The 24,896-nt window shown below is 41.3% G+C and overlaps 1 protein-coding gene across 4 annotated transcripts in view; it reads left to right on the top strand.

Moving 5' to 3' along the window:
- The first annotated feature begins 858 nt into the window (after window positions 1-858).
- Window positions 859-24,896, top strand: part of NSMAF (neutral sphingomyelinase activation associated factor) — a 59,242-nt gene continuing 35,204 nt past the window's right edge. For 3 of the 4 annotated variants that reach the window (XM_061172152.1, XM_061172151.1, XM_061172150.1), the window contains exons 1-5: window positions 859-1,026; window positions 18,217-18,306; window positions 21,178-21,256; window positions 21,354-21,421; window positions 21,501-21,537. In XM_061172152.1, coding sequence (XP_061028135.1) covers window positions 968-1,026; window positions 18,217-18,306; window positions 21,178-21,256; window positions 21,354-21,421; window positions 21,501-21,537 — 333 coding nt within the window. In that variant the 5' untranslated portion in view covers window positions 859-967. Of the gene's footprint in view, window positions 1,027-7,104; window positions 7,155-18,216; window positions 18,307-21,177; window positions 21,257-21,353; window positions 21,422-21,500; window positions 21,538-24,896 lie in introns of those variants that run through there. The other variant, XM_061172153.1, reaches the window with a different exon arrangement.

Genomic DNA, 24,896 nt, shown 5'->3' with positions numbered 1-24,896 from the left:
TACCATCCTCCACCTGGTTGGGGGCCTTAGTTCCTACAGGATTCTGAGCTCAGAGATAGATTATGTGTTTCCCTTGAGGAGGAACTAGGAGTTTGCTTTGTAGAAGCACTATTGTTTGACTGCTTTCCCTTTGTTTCTGCCTTCCCTCACTTCCCTGAGTAGTAGCTGTTTGAATCTGCCCTTTGCAACTCAGGGAAGGCCTAGGAGACCAAAGCCTTTTTCTTCAAACAAAAAACAAGGAGCACAAGGTTTTGGTACCCAGGATCCTCCAGCCCCGCGGGTCCTGCTTAGTGTCAACGGTAATGATAATTGGACATACCTGTGAATATACTAAACACCATTGAATGGTACACTATAAATAGCTGAATTATTTGGCATGTGAGTTTTATAAAGCTGTTCAGAAAAAGAGAAAGTCATGTGACTAATTATTTCAATTACCAAGAGATGAAAGGCCCAAATGTTATTCGGAACCCCTGTGGCCAACAAATTAGCAGAGATTACGGGCCGGCTTCCGCCTTCAAGCGTAAAGTATCGAAACGGAGCTGCGGAGTGGCTGGTGAAGCGGCGGACGTTTGGGGCCTAAGGAGAGACCCTAGGCCGGCCTCTGGGTCCCGCGCACCCGGCGGCTGAGCTCGGGGCGCCTCGGGTGACTGCTCGCCCCTCCTCCGGCCTGAGTCACGGCGCCCTGAGTCCCCACGCCGAGAGGATGCGGCGGTGAGCGCTGCCGGACGCCGGGCGCAGCGTGGGCTCCGGGCCGCCAGCGCCGCCGCTCGGGACGCCAGGCCGCAGGCGCGCTCTCCCGGCCGGGCCTCGCAGGCCGGCTGCCGGGCCCGCCTCCGCGGCTCCCCGACCTCCTCGGCCGGCGGCACGCGGAGCGGCGGAGGAGTCCGAGCCGGAGCCGGAGCCGCGCGCCCCGCCCGCCCGCGCCGCCCTCCCTCCCTCCCTCCCTCCCTCCCTCCCTCCGTCCATGGCGTTTATCCGGAGGAAGCCGCGCGAGCAGCAGCTGCAGCTCTACTCCAAGGAGAGGTGAGCGCCCGGCCCCGGGGAGGGGCCGAGCCGCGGGCAGAGGCCGGGCCCGCTGGGGGCCCGAGGCCGCGGGGGCAGGAGCGGGAGCCGGACCGGGGCCCACCCCGCGGCGGAGCCGAGCGCAGGCGGAGCCGGGCCGGCCACGCGGGACCCGCCGCCGCGGCGCGGCTCACCCGGAAGGGGCCGCGCGCGGGTGAGGGGGGGGGCGTGGGGTGTAAGTGGGCTTGGCGGACCCCGGACGCCCACCCCCAGGCCCCCGGCGCCGGGTCCCAGCGCTCGGCCCCCTGCGGCCGGCTTGTACTCTCGGGCGGCACCGCGCGGCTCGGGGACCCCCCGCCTGCGGGGTAGACGTAGGTGCCCCCCATCACCGCGCCTTGTTACCGCCGACTTCAGCCCTGAAGCAAATGCCTGGGCAGATCCCTGCCCTCCTGGGCTGGGAGAGAGCCTCTGAGGGAGGCCTGATACTGAGAAAAGCCCAGTTCCAACCCGCCAGACGTTGTCTGCCGAGCAGTGGACCTTGTTGTAAGTGCACGTGAAGGCTCTGAACTCCTGAGCGCTGAGGCACGACAGTCATGATCACCGGCATCCCGGTGAGGATTTGGGGTCCCACGAGCAAAGGCTGCAATGGCCTCGAAGCAGTTATGGTTCAAGAGTTTCTGATCCTCAGCCTCCAAGGGGGTCCCGTATGAGAAAGCTCGCTTCTTCTAAGTAGACGTCCAGTGCATTTCTAGTGAAACAGCTTGCTGGTCCTTGGGTCTGTGCTCCCAGGTGCCAAAAGGAGCTGGGAATGTCATTTTACAGAGTATTTTGGATGTGGGAGCCAGTTCCTCGGAATGCTGCTAGCCCGTCCTGATGTTGTGTGATCAGTGGGGACCAACGAAGCAGATTGTACATGAGATACAAGGGCTTTAAGGCTTGTGCGATCTTGCAGCGCCCACACTTCTTTGTATGGGGATTGACTGGACCCCGGTGCAAACATTCATACCTTTTTCTCATCTCTAATGTTGGCCTCTGCCAGGATATCCATAGCCTGAAATTTCATTTTCCACTGTAGAGAAGAAGATATACCAAAAAAACGTATCTTGGATAGGGCTTCTAAGAACGATTTTGGTAGCGTGATTAGGCTTTATCCACAGACAGGCTTGTTTATTGAGTAATGATAACTGGATCCTGAATAAAGTAACTCACCCTTGTAAGAGGCTGTTGGGACTTCATTTGTAATGCTTGTTTCATGTGGAAAGAGCATGAATAGTTTCTTTGTTCAGTACCAACAACATTAAGACTTGGTGTTCTGTATTAAATAGATGAATGTTCAAATTTACATTGTAAGAACTTTGAAACACTTGAATTGCCATCATGTTCTATGATCTAAGAGTCATTTGTAACAATTCTATGGCTTTTTGATATACAGGGAATCTTGCTTTCTTTAGACCTGCCAGTTATTTCTACGACAGTAATTTGTGTTAGCTTGTACAGCTCTGCCGCGTCACACAGATCTTAAAGTCTGCACTGGCATTTCTGTGTATAAGCTGCTTTGTTGGTATCCATTGATCGGGCAGTGTGACAGGCTAGCAGCACTCAGGGATGACTGTAGCTCTCACAACAAAATAATTGTTCATCAGTCAGGAGGCAGCAACTGTTCTTAAGCATCGGTAATCTGAAAAAGTCAGTGCCACATATTTTTTTTTTTTTTTTTTAATTTTATTTATTTATTTATTTATTTATGGCTGTGTTGGGTCTTCGTTTCTGTGCGAGGGCTTTCTCTAGTTCCGGCAAGTGGGGACCACTCTTCATCGCGGTGCGCGGGCCTCTCACTATCGCGGCCTCTCTTGTTGCGGAGCACAGGCTCCAGACGCGCAGGCTCAGCAATTGTGGCTCACGGGCCTAGTCGCTCCGCGGCACGTGGGATCTTCCCAGACCAGGGCTCGAACCCGTGTCCCCTGCACCGGCAGGCAGACCCTCAACCACTGCGCCACCAGGAAAGCCCAGTGCCACATATTTTTATTTGAATCCTACTTCCTGACTGCCCCAATTCTCTAATGCCCTGCCCCGTGGCTTTGCAACCTTGGGTTGTTGGGTACACTAACCAGGATGGTGTCCCTAGAATAGCAGTTTAAATGACAGGAATATGTCTCACAATCAAGCAGTCTCTTTCTAAATCTTAGAATTCTTTCTGAAAGACAAGAGTATTTTATTTTTTTAATATTTATTTGGTTTTTTTTTTTTTTTTTGGCTGCATTGGGTCTTAGTTGCAGCACATGGGATCTTTCGATGCAGTGGGCCCTTTGTTGCAGCGCGCGGGCTTCTCTCTAGTTGTGGCGCGTGGGCTCCGGAGCGCGTGAGCTCTGTAGTTAAGGCGCATGGGCTCTCTTGTGGTGCAAGGGCTCAATAGCGCCGCAGCATGTGGGATCATAGTTCTCTGATCAGGGATCGAATCCGCGTCCCCTGCATTGCAAGACGGACTCTTAACCACTGGACCACCAGGGAAGTCCCAAGATAAGAGTATTTTAAACCAACTTTATTGAGCCCCAAGTTTATCGTGGCTGCACAGGTTTTTTCCCCTAGCTTATCTCTTTGTGGCAATAAACACCATTTAGCAAAATGATGGACAGAGATCATTGACTCCGGCATACCCAAGAGAACTGTTACTTTCCTTGGAACTGTTTCAGAGGTCACCATGAAAGCCTCACCTCTTTGGAGTTGCAGTTTCATTGGTCCCTGTCACGCTGCTTTAGAGATTTGAGATTTCTACTGCTACTCAATAATGACCCAGAAAGGAGAAACTTGAAGTCAGCACCAACTTCATACTAAGAGAAGTAAATGCTGATATATTTAGAATAAGTGATATTTCTACAAAAGTAGAAGCAGAGAGGCTGTTGGGAGATTCTTAGATTGGTGGCTTAGACCAAGGTGGTGGCAGAAGAAATGGAGAAAAATGGATGGATTTTATTTTTATTTTTATTTGTTTATTTATTTTTGGCTGTGTTGGGTCTTCTTTGCTGCACGCGGGCTTTCTCTAGTTGCAGCGAGCGGGGGCTACTCTTCGTTGTGGTGCGCGGGCTTCTCACTGCGGTGGCTTCTCTTGTTGCGGAGCACGGGCTCTAGGCGCGCGGGCTTCAGTAGTTGTGGCTTGCGGGCTCTAGAGCGCAGGCTCAGTAATTGTGGCGCATGGGCTTAGTTGCTCCGCGGCATGTGGGATCTTCCTGGACCAGGGCTCGAACCCGTGCCCCCTGCATTGGCAGGCGGGTTCTTAACCACTGCGCCAGCAGGGAAGCCCATGTGGATGGATTTTAGGTGTTTTTAGGAAGTAACATTGATAGGTCTTGGAGGAGTGGGCTGCATGTAGAAGGTAATAGAGGAAGAATCCCAGCTTAGAGTTCTCAGATAAAATACAGGATGCCCAGTTAAACTTGAATTTCAGATGAACAGTGAGTAACCTTTTATATAAGTATGTCCCATGTGATATTTGGTACATACTTATACTAAAAAAATGTTTGTAATTTATCTGAAATTCCAATTTAACTAGGTGTCCTGTGTTTTTACTTGCTAAACATAGCAGTCCTACTCTCAGGTTTCTGATTTAAACAACTATACAGTGGTATCATTTATTGGTGATGCTATAAAGAAATGCTTTGGGTAGTTTTCAGTATTAGAAAACAAGAGGTACTTGGCTATTTAGATTAAGTACACTGTTATCCTGCTTAAAACTTAGATGGAAAGAACCATATTGATCTTACTCGTGTTCTAAAATGTCCATTGCAGGTGTTAAGATAAATGCAAAAAAATCTAAAAAGACAATTCACATAGCTTCCCTTGGAATTGTTGGGAATGGCAGATGTGTACAGTGGGCTAGCATATGAGGATATTCTACAAACAGCTGCTATTTAAGATATTTCTATTTCAAGATTTAGGAGTAAGCTAATTGTATATTTTTTACCTTCACATCTAGGAGTGGTGTGGTGGAACCACAGCTGTTTTCTTTTTGGATGATCTAGAAATTGAGATAGTTGAGGCATGTCCCCACTGGAAGAGAGTCAGTTTTCTCTCTACAGTGTCACAGAACAAATTACTTAGCTGTGGCTTGTAAGCTGTCATTCCAGGATAAAACATGATGATTATGAGTTCTGTATTGGGCTCACATATTACATTAATCGTTTTACAGGCATTCCTTAGACTTCAACTTTGCTTCAAACATTCCATGTGTGGATAATTCTCTTGCTTATGCTGATATTAAATTTCTTGGCTGATATTAAATATCTTTTACTTAATAGGTTTATTTTGTCAATTGATTCTGTATTTGTTATACTGAAAATACTTGCTGAGATGGCAAAGTGATTTGTTAGACTCTGGTTTAATCTTTCGTTTTTAAGACTGGTCATCCTATTCCTTTAATACCTCTCTGGGATTTGCCAGGTGTCGAAAATGGAGATAAACTGCAGAATCAGCGCTCAGTTAGTCAGGACTGCTGATGGGCTGAGAGAAATCGACGTAAATCCTACTTCTTTACATCATAGTTATTTTTCTTACATAACAGAAAAACAGTGAAAGTGGACATAAATGTTGCTAATTTTTTGATTGACTTAGCATTTATACTGGCTTTCCCCAAAATCCGTTACTAGCCTATCACCTTATTCCCTTATTACTGTCTCAAATTAGCGTCTTCCAAAATGGCTACCATTTAAGAAGACACTGGAATCTCCCATAAATGGATTTTGAGTGTGTTTGCTGTATGGTTTTTCAAATGTGATATTAAATGGGAATGGGCATTTAAGGAATTCATCGCTTGGTTTTTTCCTAAATGCCACTGTGATTTCATCTTTTACTCATCAGATATTTAACATTTCCAACTCATAGATTTTGAAAATTTTCTTTTTGTTTTTTTTAAATTTTTTAACGTGTTCAGTGAATGGGGTCTGTATAACACTAATACTTTGAAATTTTGTATTATGACTTAGTATGTAGTCAGTCTTCACAAATGTTTGATGTGAGGTGGAAAATAGATGTATATTAATATTGGTACAGGATTCTGTATATATATCTATTATGATAAGCTTGTTGGTTGTTTAGATCTTGAATGAATTTTTTCTGATTGAGAGAGGGTTCATGATGCTAACTTCACCTTGTATTTCTATCAATTTCTGCTATAACTATTTTCAGGGTATGTTATTAAGTCTATTTAAGCTTAGAATTGATGTCTTCATAGCAGATTGAATCTTTCATCAATGGATAATGACCTCCTTATTCCTAGTAATGATTTTTTTTCCATTTTGTCTGATATTAATATATTAGTTTTCTTTTGGTTATTTGCATTATATATAATTTTTCATTCTTTTACTTCCACCTTTTCTTGTCCTTAGATTTTAGGCTTATTTCTTATAAACAGTTTGTAGTTGGACTTTTTATTAATTTGTTCTGATATTTCTTGTCTTGACAGATTAGTCCATTTACATTTGTTAATATTACCAATTTATTTGGAATCATTTTTACTTTTTTATTTTGTTCTTTAATTTTGTCTTATTTTTCCTTTGTTTGGATTAACTAAGATCCCCTTGTTCCCTTTCATTTTTCCTGAAGAGTGTGGAAGTTATATATTGTTTCTGTTTTTCTAGTGCTTACCCTCGAAATTTTGACATTTATATTTAACTTAAGGTCTGAGGCTAATCATTCTCCTTATCCTCCTTCCTAACAATATTGGAACCTTGGAACACTTAATTCCTGTTGGCGCATCTTAAATTATAGTCTGTTATTGTCTAGTATTTTCAATATATTTTAAGCCTACAAATTAGACATTATAATTATTTAGTTAATGCTTGTATAGTTTACATGCATATTTACCATTGTCTTGGCAATCCTTCTTGCATATAATATCTTCCCTACAGAATTTTCTGTTTCCTGAAGAATGTCCTTTAGAAGTTCCCCTGATGAGGGTCTGATAATAGTAAACTATGTTTGTTTTTGTCTGTCTGAACATGTCCCTGTATTGCCCTTGTTTTGAAAATCGGTTTTGCTGGATGTATACTTCTCTCAGCCTTTTGAAGATTCTGCAAACGAAGGCAAATGGCCAGGAATATGCATCAGGCTTTTGCTGGAGCAACATTGGTGGGGGAGACTCAACACAGGAGAGAGAGGTCAGTAACAGATGTGCTGTGCCCTCCTGGTGTGGCTCTTAGCTCCCTGGCAGGGTCAGGCTGCAGACTCCAGGAGAAGCCTGGACCCCATGGGGTGACCCAGGGCTGGGACGCAGCGGAGTTATGCTGTGATGGAACCTTGCTCGCCAGGCCCAGTGCAACATTTGTGGCTGTGGGTTGACCTGGTCCCTTCCCTGGCTTGATTGGGGGCTGTCTAAGCATTGCACTTGAGTCTGCATAATATGGCCGGGTAGGTTCACGTGTCTGTGTTCATGGTTAGCGAGCTGCCAACACTTCCTCTGGCATGATTAAGGTACTGGGGTCCAACCTTGTTTTTTTGTTTTGTTTTTTAATATTTATGTATTTATTTATTTATTTGGTTGTGCTGGGTCTTAGCTGCAACAGGCAGGCTCCTTAGTTGCGGCAGGTGGGCTCCTTAGTTGTGGCATGTGAACTCTTAGTTGCGGCATGCATGCGGGATCTAGTTCCCTGACCAAGGATCGAACCCGGGCCCCCTGCATTGGGAGCACGGAGTCTTATCCACTGCGCCACCAGGGAAGTCCCAGGGGTTCAATCTTGTTGACCCAGACTGTTGCCTTTAACACAGGTCAGGGCAGGTCTCTGTGGAGCTTAGTGGGCGGCCACCTTCCGTTCTGGGAGACCAGCCTGCAACAAACCCCTGTCATTCATCTCATTGCTATTTGTAAGGAATCTGCCTTTTCTCTGGCTGCTTTTTAAGATCTCTTCTTTGTAGTGTTTTGCTGTTTGTCTACATAGACATTTCCTTCTATTCATCTCTCCTGGATGGGGTTCCTAAAGCTGGAATAGTGTTGGAAAATTTGTAGCCAAGCCTTTAGCTCTTGGAATATTGCTTCTCCCCATTCTTTTAATATCTCAAAATGACTGTTTAATACTTATCTTGATTTTTTCTGTGCTGCATTGTGGCTTTTTTAAATCCATCTTACAGTTTACTAATTGTTTTCTTCTAGTTGCCTTTAAACTTATCCTTGTAATGATCAGATACAGAAAATAATTATCTGTAGCCTTTATAGGTTTCATTGAGTAGTTTGCTACTTGTACTGACCTCCATTTAGTAATCTTACTTCCTCACTTGATTTATTATTTTGGATTGTGGCCTTTTGTTCCTTGGGTTATTTTCGGGAATTCTTGGAGATCTGGGTTTAAAGTGTATTTTTCCAGAAAGTGTTTGCATGTATATCTGCCTGGGGCTGGGGGAGAGACCACAGTGGTTTGTTCTGAGTTTTATTGGGCTAAAAAGGTAGTGTGAATTCTAGCCCCAAATGTGTGTCAAGGCAGGCTTGTGGTTTCAGACGCTAAAGGAAACTTCTTTTGTCCCCAGCCCAGAGCCAAGGTCCTACCATATCCCTCTAGGGAAGGTAGGGTGGGTGGTTTTTTATTTCCACCCTCAAAGGGTGTTACTTTAGGGATCCTAGCTTTTTCTGCTCCCTCCCCCTCCCCCCATGACTGTCCCCTCCTGAATTCAGGCTCTGTTACTCAGAGTTGGGAAAAGACTGCTCCAGTGCCTGCTGACTTTTGTTTCTCTCTTCTAAGACTTTCCCTTACTTTTCCATCACCTCAGCCAAGCATTTGAAATTTTTAGCGATTTATCTAGCAGTTTTAGAGGATCTGTATCGAGATTGTTTCTTTGGACATCTAGTCTGCTGTGATGCCTGAAATGGAATTCCTGCTGATTTCTTTAAGCCCAGGTTTATTTAATTTATAAACCCATTGGTTAAGAAAGGACTTTTGAGGTAATCTAATCTATAGCTCCCTCCCCTCGCTTTGTAGCTGGAGGCCTGAGTAAGCAAAGTGGTTTGACTAAAAGTCCAAAAGCCAAGACATGGCTGCACTAAGCCTAGAGCAAATGTCCTCTGATCCAGCGCAGCCCCTTTTCTGCTACAGCATGCTGCTTCTGTTTTAAATTCTAGGCCAGTGCTTATTTTTATGGTATCTCTGAAACTTAGAATGATTCAGGAATGCGCCACGCCTGGTTTATGGCGACATTAGTACCTTGTTTCTAAATGTGGTCCATGGGCCATCCCATCAGCTCTGCCTGGGAACTTGTTAGAAAATACAGAATTTCAGGCTCCACTCAGATCTTCCACATCAGAATCTGCTTTTTTTTTTTTTTGTCTTCTTTTTTAATTTGATTTTTTTCTTTTATTTTGGCTGCACCACACAGCACGTGGGATCTTAGTTCACCGACCAGGGATCGAATCCACGCCCCCTGCATTGGGAGCACAGAGTCTTACCCACTGGGCCACCAGGGAAGTCCCCCAGAATCTGCATTTTAACAAGATCCCCAGATGCTTAAAGCTCGAGAAGCACTGTTGTAGATTACAGTAATTAAGCATTCATCTAGATTTCTTGTTGTCTGTTCCTTCAAACTGTCTTCCACCTTTATCTTCTTGATAGTGTAGAGAAGGCTCATGGAAGCATCCTCCCTGGGGCTGTGACCCTTGGTGAAGAAATTGAAAGACTTTGAGAGCATAGGTGATACTTTGACCATTTGTTCTCACAGGTTGTTGAGACTTGAAAATAGAAACGACTTGCTTTATGGATGGTGTCAGTGAAAGGGATTTCGATATCTGAACCATCTCGGCCCGGAAGTAACTGCATCTCACATAGTCAAAGGCGAATGTAATTTCCTAGGGTCTGATAGAGTTTTAAACTTACTCCCAAGGGAAGGGATCAGAAGGCCAGATGAAATAGTGAAATTGGTTACGCTGGGGGACAGCGGGCACGAAATGCTGCTCCGGGGGGGAAGGGCCAGTAATTTACATGAGAAAACAATTGGTTCAGGGACTAGAAATAATATTTAATCACTCAGGTGTCTCTATGCAAAAATGCATAGAACATGGATAATAAAATGAGTCAAGTTTTATTACAAAAGGGGATTAATATGTGTTTAGGTGTCACTGAAGCTTGATGGGATGGGACTCAAGATCAGAATCGAGCGCTAAAAAGCTGTAGACCTATTCAAAAAGGGGAGACCCATTAGGAGGTGAGGCAGTGGGCTCTGAAGGCCAAGAAGATCTGTGTCTGCAGGGGGGAGTCCATGAACCACACGGAAAAACCCAGAGGACTTATTGGAAAGAGGAACAGAGATAACATAGTTGTGTTCATTTGTTACAGGCCACCTAAGTGGGTGGAAAAAAATGGTGGATGTGTACCTGATGGAGATTGAAAACAGGAAGTGGCAACACAGAAAATGAGAGACCTTACCTAGCCAAAGCTTGATGAGATCTAATTCCCGTTCCTTGCCTTCCCTTGTTGAAGTTTTAAATTATTTTAAGGCAGAGAACTTGAGAACTTTTCAAAATTCTAAATATTAAAGAGTAATTAACCAAGTAGCAATGACAGAAACCATCAGAAAAGGCAGTCTATCAAGTTATTTATTGTTGAAGCCCAGGGGGATTAAGAAGGATTCTGACATGCATAGAAACTAAATTTTTCAGAAGGTAGATATTGTAAGTTTCAAGGAAGGGGAAAAAAACAGGATCATTACTGGACAGTTCTGAAAAGGATATTGACCTAGGAAGTTTGTCAAACTGTCAGAAATATAATTCAGAACGTCCAGTCCAAATGGTCTTTGGTGAAGAGTTACAAAAAATCAGACAAGCAAATAAACATAGAATGGTGGTACATGTAGTGTTCCTCCAAGCTTATAATTTAAAAAAATATATAAATAAAGCAAGAAGGGCAACAACCAAGGACAGATTAAGAGGATGTCACAGTGCTATAAGTTAGCATCAAGAAAGTTAAAGCCCCAGAGGAGTGCTGGCTTTAAACGATGCTACAGATTAAAATATATATATATATTTTTTAAGTCTCCTGAAGTTGTGTGTAAAACTAGGCTCCTGCCTAGGCCCAGCCCAGCAGTGTAAAATATTACTCATGACAGAGGAAGTGGCTCTTATTTTGTATTCTATTAATAATACCATCAGACTGAAAGTGACAGGCTAGACTTTCAGAAGATGGGTAAAGATGCAGAGGGCACCCATGTGCCTAGGTCTCCTGGTGTAAACTCCTGGGAGAGTTTGAGTTTGGAAGCACAGCATATTTCCATGATGTAGGAACTTGGAAAGGTGCAGAAAGAGCATATGTGCATAAGTAGGTTTAGTGCTAATTCTAGATCAGACAGATTTTTATAAACGGCTGGAAGAGGAAGTTGTCATCCGTCTCCAGCTTGAATTCAGTATGAAGTCATCTCATGCTAATCTGATCTTTTTTGACAGAGTTCTGACTGGTAGGTCAGGAAAATGCAGTAGATTTAGTTCAGCTGAACTCTGGCAGAGAATAAGGTTTGGTTTTGTGATGTCTTACTAGCAGAATTGAGAAAGGAGAAATTGATGTTCGTATAGTTAGGTAAGGTTTGTTTGACTATTCAGAGGTTGCTGTCAAATGTATTCTTGGGGGCACATTTCTAACAGTGGGTCACAGGACAGTGTTCTTGTCTCTTAAACATTTTCTTAATTCATTCCTTGTTTCAGAGGCCATTTTAAGAAGCTTACCAAAAATGCCCAGTTTCGTTCAACCAGCTCTCTAGGTAGTGGGGGCCCTACAGCCTAGCTTAATCCAAGGATAGTGGGGTGTTCAGAGGAGAGATGCAAATACAGGCCACTCGGGCCCTTTCTGCCGCCGTGCACATGTCACTAAGGTGTCCTGGCACTTCCTGTGGTCTCACAATCCTCCTCAGCACAGTGAAGCTACATCTGTGCTTTTACATCTCCAACTAGAGAAATGATTGACTAGCAAGATCTTCTGGCTCCATTATAAATACTGTTTATCAACAGGCTGTTGAATAATTGTTGGGTAGCCGTGAATGCAGGGTTACCTCTGAGGGCTGCCTGGAGTGAACTTGTTTTATGTTGTTGGTTAAGTGTTGAACAGTACGCTTTGCACTTTAGGTGACATGAGGATGGGACAGCATCTTTTTCAGGAAAGTTAAATTGCGGAATGAGTCAGTTTATCTCACCTCTGTAAAGATGGAGTAAACTAAGAAATACCCAGGAGCAGGGCCCCGAGTCTCCTAAAGAGATAATTTACAGTCTGATACACCACTAATGAGGGAGATCATAAAATTATAAAAGTGTTTTTATTTATTTATTTTTTTTAAAGCTTGGAACCTTTTACTCCATGGAATGCACTTTGAAAATCATTGTTCAGAACACCATGAAACTTTACTGTAATGCTTTTTACATACAAAAATTTTCAAGCAGGTATAACTGAATACTTCAGTAAAAAGAAAAAAATAAACTCAGAAAAGTTTCTTAATCCTTTGACTTTGAATAATATGATTTGGTTATATCCCTTTGTCATGTGTTTTACATTACTTACAAAATAGGCATATTGGTAAATTAAGGAGGATATAATTCATTTACCAAAATAATGACTTTGGTCGTACAATAGCTGATGTGATTATATTTTTATTGGCATAAAAAACACATAAGATACTTAAATAAAATTTTTAAAAATCCAAAAAGAAACTTAAAAAAACACACACCTAAGATTTACTATTTTAGCCATTTATAAGTCACGGTACAGTAGTGTTACGTATGTTCACATTGTTGTGCGACAGACAGATCTCTAGAACCTTTTCATCTTGCAAAACTGAACCTCTGTCCCCACTGAACAACTCGCCTTTCTGCCTACCCCCAGCTCCTGGCAACCACCATTCTCTTTTCTCTTAGTAAGAGTTTAACTACTTTAGATACTTCATGTAAGTGGAATGATGTGGTGTTTGTCTTTTTGTGACTGACCTATTTCACCTAGAGTAATGCCTTCAAGGTTCATGTGTGTTGTAGCATGCGACAGGTTTTCCTTCTTTTTTTAAGGCTAATATTCCATTCTGTGTATATGCCACATTTTCTTTATCCATCTATCCATCAACGGACATTGAAGTTGCTTCTACCTCTTGGCTGTTGTGAATGATGCTGCCGTGAACATGGATATGCAAACAGCTCTTTGATAGTATGTTTTCAGTTCTTTTGGATATATATTTGTAAGTGGGACTTCTGGGTCACATGGTAGTTCTATTTTTATTTATTTATTTATTTTTAAAAATATTTATTTATTTGGCTGCACCGGGTCTTCGTTGTGGCATGCAGGATCTTTAGTTGTGGCATGCGGGATCTAGTTCCCTGACAAGGGATCGAATCCGGCCCCCCTGCATTTGGAAAGTGGAGTTTTAACTACCCGATCACCAGGGAAGTGCCTTCTATTTTTATTTTATTTTTAAAATTTTGTTGGAGTATAGTCGATTTACAATGTTGTATTAGTTTCAGGTGTACAGCTAAGTGATTCAGTTATACATAAAGATATATTCATTCCTTTTCGGATTCTTTTCCCATATAGGTTATGACAGAATATTGAGTAGAGTTCCCTGTGCTGTACAGTAGTTCCTTGTTGGTTATCTATTTTCTGTATAGTAGTGTGTATATGTTAATCCCAAGCTCCTGATTTATCCCTCCCCCACAACCTTTTCCCCTTTGGTAAGGTTGTTTTCAAAATCTGTGAGTCTGTTTATGTTTTGTAAATAAGTTCATTTATATCATTTTTTAAAATTAGATTCCACATATGAGTGATATATGATATGTCTTTCTCTGACTTACTTCACTGAGTATGATAATCTCTGGGTCCATCCATGTTGCTGCAAATGACATTATTTCATTCTTTTTTATGGCAGAGTAACATTCCATTGTACATATGTACCTCATCATATTTATCCATTCCTCTGTCGATGGACATTTAGATTGCTTCCATGTCTTGGCTATTGTAAATAGTGCTGCAGTGAACATTGGGGTTGTATGTATCTTTTCAAATTATGGTTTTCAGGACTTCCCTGGTGGTGCAGCAGTTAAGAATCCGCCTGCCAATGCAGGGGACATGGGTTCGATGCCTGGTCCGGGAAGATCCCACATGCCGCGGAGCAACTAAGCCCATGTGCCACAACTACTGAGCCTGTGCTCTAGAGCCCACGAGCCACAACTACTGAGCCCACGTGCCACAACTACTGAAGCCCGCGAGCCTAGAGCCCGTGCTCTGCAACAAGAGAAGCCACCGCAATAAGCCTGCGTGCCGCAACGAAGGGTAGCCCCCGCTGGCCGCAACTAGAGAAAGCCCGTGCACAACAACAAAGACCCAACGCAGCCAAAAATAAATAAATAAATAAATTTATTTATTTAAAAAAAAAGAAAAACAACAAATTATGGTTTTCTCTGGATATATGCCCAGGAGTGGGATTGCTGGATCATATGGTAGTTCTATTTTTAGTTTTTTTAGGGAACATCCATACTGTTTTCTATAGTGGCTATACCAGTTTACATTCTCACCAACAGTGTAGGAGGGTTCCCTTTTCTCTACACCCTCTTCCAGTATTTATTGTTTGTGGACTTTTTGATGATGGCCACTCTGACTGGTGTGAGGTGATACCTCATTGTAGTTTTGATTCTGGCTCTAAGCATGGAGTATTGGAAGCCAAGCCTTTTAATGAACAAGAGTCCATAAAAATGTCCTGGTTGCTGGAGCAATTAGATGACTTGAAAGGGCTAAAAAGAATAGCTAAAGAAGCAGGTAATGAGAGATACGTGAATCCGTGAGGCTATGATGGAGGATAGAGGTCATCTGCCTACCGGAGGGAACCTGAATATGGTAGTTCTTTTCTTAATTTTTTGAGGCACCTCTATACTGTTTTCCATAGCAGCTGCATCATTTTACAATTCCACCTGCAATTTCTTCACATCCTCGCCAATGTTTGTTATTTTTTTAATAGTGTATGAGGTTTTGATTTGCATTTTCCTGATGATTAGTGATGTTCAGTGTCTTTTTCATACACTTTCTGGCCATGTGCATATCTTCTTCTCTGGAGAAGTGCCTATTCAAGTCCTTTGCCCATTTTTTAATTGGGTTAATTTTTGTTGTTGTTGAGTAGTTGTAGGAGTCCTTTATATATTCTAGATATTAACTCCTTATCAGATATGGTTTGCAAATATTTTCTTCAGTTTTATAGGTTGCCTTCTCAGTTTGTTGACTGTTTTCTTTGCTGCATAGAAGTTTGTAAATCTGATGTAGTCACATTTATCTATTTTTGCTTTTGTTGCCTGTGCTTTTGGTGTCGTATCCAAGAAATCATTGCCAAATCCAGTGTCATGAAGCTTTCACCTTATGTTTTCTTCTGGGAGTTTCATAGTTTCCGGTCTTAAAATTAGGTCTTTAGTCCATTGTGAGTTAATTTTTATATATAGTATGAAGGGTTCAATATCATTCTTTTGCATGTGAATATCCAGATTTCCTAACATCATTTGTTGAAGAGACTGTCCTTTCCCCATTGTGTGGCTTTGAATCTCTTGTCAAAAAGATCCAGAGTTATGAGAGTTTAGTTCTGAGCTCTCCATTCTGTTCCTTTGGTCTATATGTCTGTCTTTATGCCAGTACCACACTGTTTTAATACTGTAGCTTTGTAATATCTTTTGATATAGGAACTGTGAGGCGTCCAGCTTTGTTTTTCATTCTTGATTGTTTTGACTTTCTGATTCTGTATGAATTTCAGGATTTTTTTTTTTTTTTTTCTATTTCTGGAGTAAATGCCGTTGAGATTTTGGTAGGGATTACATTGGATCTGTAGATGGCTTTGGCTGGTATGGACATTTTAACAGTATTAAAGATAGGATTATATCTTAAAAATTATATGGAAGAGCTGGTTGTCTATGAAGGCTATTTTTATAGCAACAAAATTATGCCATTGTCTTGTTGACGAATACTTATTTTACCCTCTCTCTAAGAGGAGGAGTGAGGACAGGAAGAAGGAGGAGAGAGGGTTGCATAGCTCCAGCCCAAGCAAAAGGTTTCAACTTATTAATATACAAGCTAAAAGTAAGGGCCAAGGTACTTAGTATCTCTCTGATTTATACCTTCTTGGAAATTATTTCGGGCATCAAAGGACGCTCCTACCAATCTGAACTTTTGTGGTTGCACTGAAATTCAGAATAAGTACTAATAGTGAGCATTTTACACTGAGCTATGGCAGTTTAGCCTATGATTAATTCTTTTTTTTTTTTTTTTAGCCTATGATTAATTCTTGTTCATGGATTTTAAAATGTAGAACAGGCCAATAAAAATTGCCTGTTTTGATGGTAAAGCTAGTTCCCGCTGTCATCATTTTTAATTTATGAGTTATTTTTCTGTTGGTTCAGTTTGTTTTACAGCAAGCAGTATCTTGTTTCATGGATATAATTTCTTCTTTGTAAGGATATTAATTATAGTCTTTTGACCTTTTCTTCTGTTCATTGTCTCTAGTCTTTCAAGCTGTGTTCTTCTGCTTGCTTGGTCTAGTTCTTTCACATTAGAGGCTGGTGATGTTGGGGTGTCCATATTTAAGGGTGAAGCATGTAATTCTGTGTCACTGTGGGTAGGCCTTTTCTGTTGGACTTCAGTGTGGGATGATGTTGTAGAAGGTTCTTTGAAATGTTAGTATCCATGGGTCTTTTCTCTAGGGCTATTTAGTTTTTTTCCAAAAATAACCCACAGTCTGCTGCTTGGAGTGTTATATGTCTTCCTGCTTTCTGTTTAATCACTATCTTTTCATGCAGTAGCACTGCTCTCCACTGTGCTTGATGCCTAGTTTGGAGTCTCTTGTTTAATTTTGGTATTGAAAAACCATGTGTAGGGAGAACCATCAGGGGAGGAATCTTGGCTGCTGGCCTCATTTGGACTTTCAACCATCCCCCTAGGCTTCATCCCTACCTTCTTGGTACCTGATACCTGCAGTTGTAGAACTTTTGGTTTTCTCCTGGTTGGTACCTTTTCTGGAGGCATCTGCTCTTCTGGCTTCTGATCACTGCTGATTCCTCCCATCTGCTTTCTGTGTCTCACAAATTTATTGGTATCTCTCATCTGCTTTTATGTCTCTCCAATTTCCTTTAGTCTGTGGGTTTTACTATTTTTTTGGAGGGGGCGTTACTATTTAAAAAATATTTTTGTTCATATTGTAGTGTTTTTCCAGAGGGAGCAGAAATAAACATTTATGTTTATTCTGCCGTATTTAATCTAGAGGTCTTCCTCTAAGACACCGGAACTTCAAGATGCATCTCAAGTACCACACTTTTCATGAAAACTTCTCCCCTTAACTCTGGATGCCGTTGATGTTTCCTGGTCCTTACCACAAAACAAACAAAACAGTTGTTTTCAGTTCTTTGCCATATATTTGTTTCTGTGGCCATGCAACTAAATTAATACTTTTTCTGTTACTTTATTTTGTTTTTAAAAGTTTAAAGTACTTAAAGCTTTAAAAAGAACTGATTTTCATTCCCATTTGGTTCAGCTTACTTGTTTTATCTATTAAATACCTGTTGTGTACAAAGCCTTAGATTGGTTATAACAGGAATATCTAAAGATCTGCCTCTCAGAGGCACTGGTCTTGTGGGAGTAGCAGGAGAAACTCACCCACCCACGAGCCATGACAGTGGAGAATGGTATGTGGTGGGGAAGAGGGGGTGGGGAAGCCTCGTGTGTAGTCATGGGGAACAAAGGATGAACACTCTGTAGGTGGGAAAGCTCCGAGCTCTGTTCGGGCAACAGTAAGTTTTGTTGTTGTTGTTGTTTTATTGGAGTATAATTGCTTTACAATGGTGTGTTAGTTTCTGCTGTACAGTGAAGTGAATCAGCTGTATGTATACATACATCCCCTCCCTCTTGGACCTCCCTCCCACCCACCCCCATCCCACCCATCTAGGTCATCACAGAGCAGGTTCCCACCAGCTATCTGTTTTACACATGGTTTTATTTCATGAAATTTGGAGTTTCTGTAAAGGAATAATAAATCCACCTGGTAAACAATTTTATTTATTTTATTTTTGGCATAGCTGGGCAGGTCTGTCTTGATAGAGAAGAGTGCCTGGCATATAATATACACTTAATAAGTGTTTGTTGATGTAATGGATGGAAAAGCACTTTGGGAACACATGCTTGAAATATTCTGCTTTCTTATACTTAAAAAAATAATAAAATAAACATGTGGTTTTTTTTTTTCCCCCAAATTTAGATTTTCCTTGCTCCTGCTTAACTTGGAGGAGTACTACTTTGAACAGCATACAGCTAATCATATTCAGCGCAAGGGCAGTCAGAATGAAAGGTAAGGAAGATTTTCGGATCTCTGAAAAGGCCTAGTGAGAACGCAGTAGCAGTGAGCTACTCTGAATGCTACTCTCCACTAAAAGGAATGAGTGCTCTTTGGAGAAGTGTCTGAGTCTAAATCAGGGGAGGAAATGTGGGAGGTGAGCCTGGACCATCTTGTCAGACTGGAAAGTAAGGAAGGTATCAAAAATGACTGCATGTGAATTAAAAGGACACAAGGCCACCCTGAAGAGCTGGGCAAAAAGTGGGACAGATTGAACACCAAAAAAGAATACTGAGGGCAGTGGATTGAAATGTATCAGAAGGGCTCAAATCCATGAGTTCATAATGACGTATATGTAATATAAACATATTATTTCATATATGTGTGTGTGTATATATATGTATATCAGTTACCTCTGAAGAATACTAGGACACCAACTCATTTTTCTAAAACTTGATAAAAGTAAAGAATCAAGCATTTTTCCTGCTTTCCTTGTACAAATTGTACTTTAAGGTAACCAAATCACAGATAATTAAAGCTGCTCTTTGTTGATGAATTCTAGATAATAACACAGGGGGAATGTTAAAAATTTCAACCCCTAGTGAATAATGGATCTATATCAGGGGTCGACAGACTGTGGTCAGATCTGGCCTGCTACTTGTTTTTGTAAATAAAGTTTTATTGGAACACCCACTTGTTTACATATTGTGTGTGGTTGCTTTCCTGCAACACAGAAGTAGAACTGAATAGTGACAGAGACCAAATGGCCTGCAAAGTCGAAAATATTTACTATCTGGCTCTTTATAGAAGAAGTTTGCCAACCCCCGATGTAGACAGAATCTTCAGTGGCTGCTAAACCAGCAGATGAAAAGCTGCTGAGAAATTTTTTAATGCACGTATCAAGATAGGCATTACCTGAACCCACTGCGGCCTCCTGATATGAGGGAAGTACATGTGCACTGCCGCTGACGAACTCTTACCAGAAAATCAAACCCCAGCTGGTCAAGTCTTTTAATCTTAACCAATTATATAAAGGAAATGGGATAGAGGAAAACCACAGAGATGCGTTTAGCAAAGTTCGTAATGCGGGAAAATGAAAGTTGCCTTAGATTAAGAGATATTAAGAGACATGTCAACTAAACGTAATATGGACTTTGTGTTCCAATTTGAACAAACCAACTATAAGAACACACTTATGAAATAGAAAAATTTGAATCCTGGCTGTATCCTTGATGACATTAAGGAATTATTAATTTTTTTAGGTACGACAATGATAGGTCATTTATTGAAAGAGCTTATCTTCAGAGATTCATGTTAAAGTATATATAAATGAAGTATAGGGTGTCTGGGAATTTATCTGAAATCCAGCAGGGTTCTGGGGTGTTGTACACAAAACAAGAATGACTGCATGTTAACAACTGCAGAAACTAGGTGATTGTTACTTGGGAATCTTCTATTCTATTTGTATTTGTTTAGCAATTGCCATAAAAGTACTTTTCTTAAGTTATTATTAGGGAATTTAGGGTGTTAGGAAAGTAAATGCAGATAACAGCATGGAAAGAAATGATATAAAATCAAAATTTAAAAGAGCTTTTGAGGAAGAAGAATTGCAGGCTAAATCATGACCTTCAGCATGAAGAGCCTTCTTGTTCACTGGGTACATATTATCTACGTACACAGAGGTAGGCCTTTCTCAGATTGTGATGGGACTTTATCCTGTGGGTTAGAACGCCATTGGCGTACCTGTAAGCCAGGAAGGATGGGAGATTTCTTTGATAGAAGAAGAATTGACTCGGCCGGCGGGGTTTGGGGGTGGTGGTGGTACAGAAGCAGGAAGAGCAGGTTGGTCTTTCTAGAGTATAAGTAAAATAATTGCTTCAGTTAAGAGACCCTGGAATGGCCAGAGTAAGAAGCGTTCACTAGGACACTGAGGAATGACTGGCGAAAAAGTCCAGATGTCATACAAGTGATTTTAAAAAACATAAGATACTTAGAGCTTCACTTGTAGATAAAATGTACTCTTGGAAACTAATCTTAAGGTGATTTTTTTATAAGATGATGTTCCAGCATTTCTTAACCTGTGTTTTGATTACATAATAAGTTATTGCCTTGGTTTGATCAATTGATAAAAGTCATCTAGTCAATAAAAGACAATCAAGTGTGTAGATTTTTATTGGCTTCAGGCAAGTGAGGCACATTGGCCTCTAACATGCTCAGGCAGGCTTTTTCCCAAAACTCATTGGAGCCTTATAAATGTCCCAAGAAAGGAGGAAAATGGTGAAGCCATTAACTGATTTATTTGATATTATAGTAGTAGGCAGATAGTCTTTAAAATTGCTTATTATCATAGAACCAGTTTTTCCCGGAATTCCTATGTATCCCAGAATCACCGGTAAAAGCATTTTGTGTTCTAAATTCAAACTCTTGTTATTCTTGCGTGATTATAACTAAGAAAAAAAAAAATCCTCTACCTAATCAACGTTAGATACTTAGTATTGCTTTCTGAATAGTTCTTTAAGATATAGGAAATTAAAAGTCAAAGGAATTTACCACAAACAGGATGGAATCAGCGTTTCTTAAGGATCAGAAAACTGTTTCCCTTTCACAGTAGTTGTGAGGACCAGATGAAGTAATGCGAATAAAATACATGCGACAGCGCTCAGCCAGTGAGACCGTATTACAACACATGCAGATTCTTTAACCTCTAGGGAGGGGGAGATGAGGAAAATATTTTTCCTATATTTTCCAACCTTTCATACCCTTCTCTTTGTTGATCTTTTATTAGTTGATACTTTAGTCATCTACATTCTAGTTAAAATGTATTATGATTCTTTTGTGACTTTTGTTACGTTCATTAATAATAACCTTTTGTACTTTCATCTCTAGGAAAATCAGAGGCTCCTTAAAAATATGTTCAAAATCAGTTATTTTTGAACCGGATGCAATATCCCAGCCCATCATTAAGGTAAATGCATTTTAAATGTGAACAGAAACAGTCCTATTTTTTGTATATATTTTACCTTGGCTTATTTTTATAATATTTCTCTCTCAATTTTATCCAGATTCCTTTGAGAGATTGTATAAAAATAGGAAAACATGGAGAAAATGGAGCCAATAGACACTTCGCAAAGTACGTCATTGTCACAACTGCGTAATTTTACTTCTACCAAAAAATTACATATATTTAATAACTTTTATCTGCATTTTAGGGCAGTATCCGGGGGGATCTCACTCGTTTTCAGTCAGGTAAGAAGCACCTAGTAAACATTTTTTTCTAACCTGAATGAACATTTAAATGAATAAATACATACATATGTGTGTGTGTGTGTGTGTGTGTGTGTGTATACATACATATATATACACTTTTTTTTAAGCACAATGAAATTATTTGTAGAAATCTCAAATGAAGACCACAGGAAATGATGTTTAAATTCTTTTAAATTTGGTCATTGAGAACTGTGTGTTTTAAAAGATGTGATCCCGGATGAGCTCCTTAATGGTCATTAAGCGTGTGGTGCCTGCAGGCTGTGTGGGTTGAGATAAAGGACTGCAGGTGGAAGGTGGGAGGCCAGCGCCCCCTGCTTCAGTGAGCTCAGATGGACTCATGGTGACAGCCAAGGCCACGGCTCAGGATGTGTAGCCTTGTCTAATTATAGTATAATGCTTGGGGTCATGACCTTTTCTTCATTTCACATTTACTCAGTATAGATTTGCGCACCCAGTACTGTGTGAACACTGGCAATACGGAGATAAATTACACGTTTTTGCTCCTGTCATACACAACTGACCCTTGAACAAAGTGGGAGTTTGGGGCACTGACCCCCGTGCCCACACACACACACACACAGGTGAAAATTTATGTATAACTTTTGACTCCCCCCAAACTTACTACGAATAAGCCTACTGTTGCCTTACTGATGACATAGACAGTTGATAACACATATTTTGTATATGTATTATATACTGTATTCTTACAATACAATAAGTTAGAGAAAAGAAAATGTTATTAAGAAAATCATAAGGAAGAGAAAATGCATTTGCAGTATGTACTGTAGTTATCCATACTGTAAGTTTGTCATCTGTTTATAAGATGAAATCATGTCTGTCAGTACCTACATCAATATTGTCGTAATGTGATACAAAACACTGTAGATGTTAGATGTGTTACTAACATTAGACATCAAAAATGAAAAGATAATGTGAAAAAGAAATGTGTTATTCACAAGTATGATTCATGCACCGATAATGAAGAAGCAGCAAGATGATTGCTTTATCGTAGCCTGTGTCATCAATACGATTGCTTCCCAGTAGCCCAGCCTGTACACTATTGAGTGAATCATTATAAAAGTGTTATGGCATACAGTGTTGTATCAGATTCATAATTCAGTATGGGAAACATGGTTACATTTTATTTTTCAAATTTTTAAAAAAAATTTATTTATTTTATTTATTTATTTTTGGCTGTGTTGGGTCTTCATTGCTGCACGCGGGCTTTCTCTAATTGCGGTGAGCGGGGGCTACTCTTCATTGAGGTGTGTGGGCTTCTCGTTGCGGTGGCTTCTCTTGTTGCGGAGCACGGGCTCTAGGCGCGCGGGCTTCAGTAATTGTGGCTCACGGGCTCAGTAGTTGTGGCTCGCGGGCTTTAGAGCACAGGCTCAGTAGTTGTGGCGCACGGGCTTAGTTGCTCCGCGGCACGTGGGATCTTCCCAGACCAGTGCTCGAACCTGTGTCCCCTGCATTGGCAGGCAGATTCTTAACCACTGCGCCACCAGGGAAGCGCCAAACATGGTTACATTTTTTTTTAAAACCCGTGATGATAGAGATGATAGAGAAAGAGACATCTGAACAGTAATGTAATTCTTTGGAAGCAAAGTTATGAAACCAGGAAACTAACACATGATTAATCTTATATTAAAATCACTCCCCTTATGCCTATGCAAGGATAGGCTGTCCACTTCAGTACAAGTCTCGCACACGATGTTCTACACTATGAATACTTAGGTGATGATGACAGTGATGAACACAGAAATGTATCATACACTTCTTCCACATGGTTATTAGATGTTCACATGAAGACATACACAAACACAACAGGTGAGTTTATTAACTGCATGGCAGGATGATTGTTTACTAGTCATTAGGTGGGAGTGCAGCCTCACAGAGGTCTTCATTCCTGTCGTCTGTCTTCACGTTGAGCAGGAGGGGGGGGGTTGGTCTTGCTGTCTCAGGTGGCAGAGAGGGAGGAGGGGGGACAGGAGGGGTGGCTGGAGAGGCAGACACATTCAGTTTAACTTTACGGAAATACATCATGATTTCTGGCTGACTTTTCTGCTTTTTTATTTCTCTAAAAATGTTGCTATACGGTACCAATCCTTCTTCCACCGTTTGCTTTAGTTTCAGTGCCTGTGTCATAGAAGGGTCCATGTCATAAAAGAAGTCAGAAAGCAGTCTCAAAAATCAGAGCCTTCTGCTAGGTGGTCTCATGTCAGTTTGTTTCCTGGCACTGCTTCTTCTACATCTTCTTCCTCATCATCTGGCGCTGGTTTGGAAGTTCTCATCTCCATCTGGTCGTCTTCTGTTAATTCCTTGAGTGTGGTGTCCATTAGTTCTTGAATTTCTCCAAGATCCATATCTTGAAATGTTTCAACCCCATACCTTTTTTTGCCATATCCATAATCTGATTCATGATTTCCTTGATAGGCTCTGTTGTAAATCCTGTAAAGTCATGCACAGCATCTGGACACAGTTTTCTCCAGCAGGAATGTATTGTTTTTGGCTTGATGGCTTTCATGGCTTTTTCTATAACAACCATGGCATCTTCAATGGTGTAATCCTTCCAGACTCTCATGATGTTCTCTTCCACAGCGTTGACAGTCCTTTGCACAGAGTACCATATGTAATAAGCCTTAAAGGTTCTTAAGACCCCTGATCTAGAGGCTGAATTAGAGATGCTGGGTTTGGGGGCAAGTAGACCACTTTGACACCTTTGATGTTGAACTCATGGGGTTCTAGGTGGCCAGGGGTATTGTCCAGTTAAAAGAACATTAAAGGGCAGTCCCGTACTGGCAGAATACTTCCTGACTTCAGGGACAAAGCATCGATGGGACCAATCCAGAAAAAGGGTTCTTGTTGTCCAACCAAAAGACTGGCAGCTGGGGTTCCCTCTTCCCTTCAAGGCTGGGGGTCAGCAGCTTTATAGATCAGGGCGGTCCTGGTCATCGACCCCATTGCATTTGCACAAAACAGCAGAATTAGCCTATCCCTTCCTGCCTTAAATCCTGGTCCTCACGTCTCTTCCTTAGTAATGAACGTCCTTTGTGGATTTTTTTTTTTCTCTCAGAAGAGGGCACTTTCATCTGCATTCAGACCTGATCAGGCAGATATCCTTTCTCCTCAGTGATTTTCTTAATGGTGTCTGGGAGCTCGTCTGCTGCCTCCTGGTTGGCAGAAGCTGCTTCTCCTGTTATCTTGACATTTTCAAAGCGAAATCTCTTTCCAAAATTATCAAACCATCCTTTGCTGACGTTAAGTTTTCCAGCTTTAGATCCTTCACCTTCCTTTTGCTTTAAGTTGTCATATGATGACTTCATGTTAGTCATCACGCA

The sequence above is a fragment of the Eubalaena glacialis genome, chromosome 17 (genome assembly GCF_028564815.1).
Source record: "Eubalaena glacialis isolate mEubGla1 chromosome 17, mEubGla1.1.hap2.+ XY, whole genome shotgun sequence".
Taxonomy (NCBI): Eukaryota; Metazoa; Chordata; class Mammalia; order Artiodactyla; family Balaenidae; genus Eubalaena; species Eubalaena glacialis.
This window is presented reverse-complemented; position numbering and strand designations above follow the sequence as displayed.